At 49.3% G+C, this 4,192-nt stretch overlaps 1 protein-coding gene across 1 annotated transcript; it reads right to left on the reverse strand.

The window, feature by feature from the left end:
- Window positions 1–545: 545 nt before the first annotated feature.
- LOC101997473 (patr class I histocompatibility antigen, A-126 alpha chain-like) lies at window positions 546–3,304 on the reverse strand. Its single transcript, XM_013351254.1, has 6 exons — window positions 3,232–3,304; window positions 2,745–3,014; window positions 2,287–2,562; window positions 1,436–1,711; window positions 1,197–1,304; window positions 546–797 (listed from the first exon to the last, which is right to left on the reverse strand). Exons 1-6 carry the CDS (start codon window positions 3,302–3,304, stop codon window positions 784–786), a joined length of 1,017 nt encoding a protein of 338 aa, XP_013206708.1. The 3' UTR covers window positions 546–783.
- Between the last annotated feature and the right edge of the window lie 888 nt (window positions 3,305–4,192).

Raw genomic sequence — 4,192 nt, forward strand, 5'->3', positions numbered from 1 at the left:
CTTGGGAAAACATTTTTAAAGCCTTTCTCAAGTCAGGGAAGGAGAACTATCTGGGCTCCATGCTCAACTACCTAAGACAGGTCTGGGAAGAAGACTGAGTATTTTAGAAAAAGATTTGTGGTCACTGATATCCATAATCATCCACAATGAAAATCAACCTCAAATGGGAATATAATATTCCCCCCTGAGATTGTAAGTACAGGGAATGTATCTGCCCTGAGTTGTTATGTCAGCAGATACCTATTGCTTTCTCTCCCATTGGGTTTAGTTACAGGTGGAAGACTTGGGAAGCATTTCACATAATGGAAGCTTCTAGCTATTTGATATCTGAAAGTCTCCTTGTTGATTTCTTTTACTTTTAGGTAAAGATACTAGAATTCAAATTCTTGTCAATTATTAAACATAAAGGAATTATGTATATGATATTGGACCATTAAAAGTCATTTTATTATGAAACCAAATTTGAGTATTCACAGCTAGGAGGAGAACACACAGGCACACCAATGTCAGGTGCCACACAGGATACACTGTTCCTGCCGCAGGACATAGGTGCTGGTCACTGTGGTTGGGACCATTTCCCTGCAGCTCCTGGAAAGGCTGTGGCAATGTTAGCCCTGCTACAAGCATTCTCTGTGGTTTCAGTTTTTCCTTAACATTCTGTGCTGAGTCAACGTCCAGCATGTCGTCCTTTGACCGGTGGAACGAAGGACTCATGATGTACTCAGCTGCAGGAAGGATTTGGGCAGCTGATGGTGACTTGGTCTTTGCTTCCTTTCTAGACTCTCAGGGGGTATTCCCTGAAATATACAGAGAGTTCAAGAGCTGAGACAGATCATCAAGGGATGGAGACAAAATGGGAAAGGTCTCAGACTAGACTTTTCAATCTGTAGGAAGAAAAAGATGGGGAAAGATGCAGGATGGGAAATCCTAGAATTCCTGAGTTCAGAACCTTGGGAATGTTTTTAGAATTATATGAAGATCTAGAGCCAAAACAGGAAATAGGAGGGAGATGGGCAAGAAAACCCAAGCCCTAGCCTGGAGATGGGTCCCAGTCACATAAGTGTGAGATATCTGTCACTTGTTTTCAAATATGCTTTAGAAAGAAAGCACAGGTCCAAACTAGATAATCACATATGTATGTATGCATCTTATAATAACGTTAAGACAAAAGCCCTCGGATAAGACACATTCCCTACCTCTGCTCTTCCTCATCACAATGACAGCTGCAGCTCCAGTGAACACAGCTCCAAGGAGAATCAGCCCAGCAGTGATTCCCAGGATGGGGATGGTGGGTTTAGGAGGTTCTGAGAAGGGAAGGGAAAGAAAGAAAAGGTGTAGACACTGGCCCCCTGCTCTTAGTTATGAGCCCCCCAGGGTCTCCAGAAGGGTTCCCACTTTCTCCAGTGGCCATCTCTGTGTCCACACCGCTCCTTACCCCATTTCAGAACAAGGGGCTGGGTTAGTGCTTCATGCAACACATGGCATGTGTATCTCTGCTCCTCTCCTGAAGGCACCACCACAGCTGCCCACTTCTGGAAGGTTCCATCCCCTGCAGGTCTGGTCTCAACAAGGTCCATGTCCTGAGTCAGGTCTACTTCATCCAGCTGCCAGATCAGGGTGATATCTGACGGGTAGAAGCCCAGGGCCCAACACCTCAGGACGCTGTCTCCTTCAGGCCTGGGGTGATGGGTCACATGTGCCTTTGGAGGATCTGAGGGAAAGAGTTGGACAATTCAGGTATCTAAGATTTTTTCCTGAACTGCACAGTACTTATGCGACCATTCTGGGAACGGAGTGAACTTAGGTTGGTGGAGGAATTTTACAGTAGTCTAGACTTAGGCATCTGGGATAACCTACTCCTTGGAAAGCTCTAGAATCAGGATGATTCAGACAATAAGAGTTCAGGACCCTCAAAGGAGAAAAGGAACTTCTGGTCCTGATTGTGTGAGGGCTGAGAGACACAGCATCACTGGAGCCAGACTCCAAAGACTATGGGTATGGTCAGAGAGCGCAGCCCAAGAGAGGCTCCCAAAGGGCTGTTGGTTATTTCAGGGATCTTCTCTCCTTCTTTCCTCAGACTGACTCGCGACCGTCCTGAGAGAAGGTGGACTCCTCGGGAGAGTCTGTCTCTGTCTGGCGTTTGATCAGGTAACCCAGGAACACTCTTCCCTCTCCAGACGCAAAGAAGAGAAACAATATCCGAACCCAGTCCATTTTCCTCCCTTCTGAGTAGACGTGAGCCCCAGTCAGAGAACAGATGGAGGAGATGCCTCACGGCCCCTGTACCTGCTCCTAGCAGAGTCTCTTTGCCAATCTCCAGGTATGTGTGGAGCGACTCCACACACTCCCCCTTCAGGTAGGTTCGCCTTTGCTCCGCCACACCAGCTTCCTCCCACTTGCGCTGCGAGATCTGAGCCGCCGAGTCACCCGCGATCCAGGAGTCCAGGTCCTGGTTTAGGGCGAGGTAATCTCGGCCATCGTAGGCGTGCTGCTCATACCCGTGGAGGAAGAGTCCCTGGGGCCCCACCTCGCAGCCGGACACACACTGAAAGACATGAGAGCCTGGCCCCGCCCCCGGTCTTATTTGAACCAAAAACGGTACTGAAAAACCCGTCAAGGAACCCTTTGAGGTCCAGGGTTTCCGCGAACCCCGCAGCCTCTAGTCAAACCTCACACCCGGGAATTTGGTGTCGTCCTTGAGGATGAGGGATTGTGACCTGGGTCCCAGCCCTGGAATCTCTCACCATCCTCGCTATGGTTGTAGACGCCCATAGCCTCCCGCAGGTTCACTCGGGAATTTTTTTCAATTTCCTTGACGGTCCGAGTCTGCTGCTCCCAGTACTCTGGCCCCATCTGCTTCACCCACAGCGCGCGGGGCTCCATTTTCTGACTTTCCCCCTGGTTGTTGTAGCACAGGAACTGTGTGTCGTCCACGAAGCCGACGAAGATGAAGGAAGGCTCTCCCAAACCAGGCTGGGACACGGAGGTGGCAAAAAACTGCAAGGAATGAAAACCTGGCGGCGGAAGGCGGTGAGATCCTGATCCTTCTCCCGGGACCTGTGCAGGTGATCTGGCCCGGAGGGGAGCAGGGGGCCTGGCTCAGGATGCAGGCAAGAGAAAGAAGCGAAAGAAGCGGGAGGGTCTGGCAGGGCGATTTGGAGAAGCGGCCTCCAGGGTGCTGTCCCCGCCCGATGCCCTTGCTCTTCCTGCCAGCGGTAGTTTCTGACCCACACTCACCTGCGCGGACCTGGATCAAGGCCCAAGCTCCGATGAGCAGGAGGGCAGAAAGCGCGGAAGTTCCCATACTCGGTGCTTAGAAGGCTTACAGTGATTGAGCCTTTGTTCCTCTCTGTGGACGGTTTAGTATTGTGGGCTATGAGGAAAAACCGCGGTGACTGAACGGCTTTCTCCAGAATTTAGACATGCAGAGGGACCAAGACAGCTGACAAAAGTGGTGAGCTGGAGAATCAACTCAAAGGAATCCCTAACCCCTGGCTTCTTATCACCCCAGATACCTCCTTTGCAGACCAGACCTGGGAGTGAATCCTGAGACCAGGGAATTTTACACCCTCTTCTTCCCCCTGCACCTAGTGCCAGGAGTTGTGTCTGAAATTCTCAACATTTTGTTCTCTGCATCTCTAAATGCGAGGCTCTCGGAGGTTGCATGTTACATCTGTTCACATTCATCATATTAAAAACCAAAAACAGTGTAGGGGCTGGAGAAATGCAGAAGACGTGGTTTCCAACATCCATATTGGGCGACTTTGTTTTGTGGCATTATAAATGAAGGTTCCTAAAAATTTGACAGTCTACAAAGGAGTAGAGACACAACCACCTGTAAGCAACTCCACAGTTTCTGGGTTCTAACTTTCTCCCCTGGCCTCCTCTGACTCCTTCAAACAAGTGGTGTACATACAGACAAGCAGGCACACACATATACACATGAAATAAAAATAAATAAGTCATAACTAAGTCTTTTTTTTTCTTGTTTTTCGAGACAGGGTTTCTCTGTGGCTTTGGAGCCTGTGCTGGAACTAGCTCTTGTAGACCAGGCTGGCCTTGAACTCAGAGAGATCCGCCTGCCTCTGCCTCCCAAGTGCTGGAATTAAAGGCGTGCGCCACCACCACGGGGCGGGGCAGTAAGTCTTTTTTTAAATATTTATTTATTTATTATGTATACAATATTCTGTCT

Source organism: Microtus ochrogaster, linkage group LG2 (genome assembly GCF_000317375.1).
Source record: "Microtus ochrogaster isolate Prairie Vole_2 linkage group LG2, MicOch1.0, whole genome shotgun sequence".
Classification (NCBI taxonomy): Eukaryota; Metazoa; Chordata; class Mammalia; order Rodentia; family Cricetidae; genus Microtus; species Microtus ochrogaster.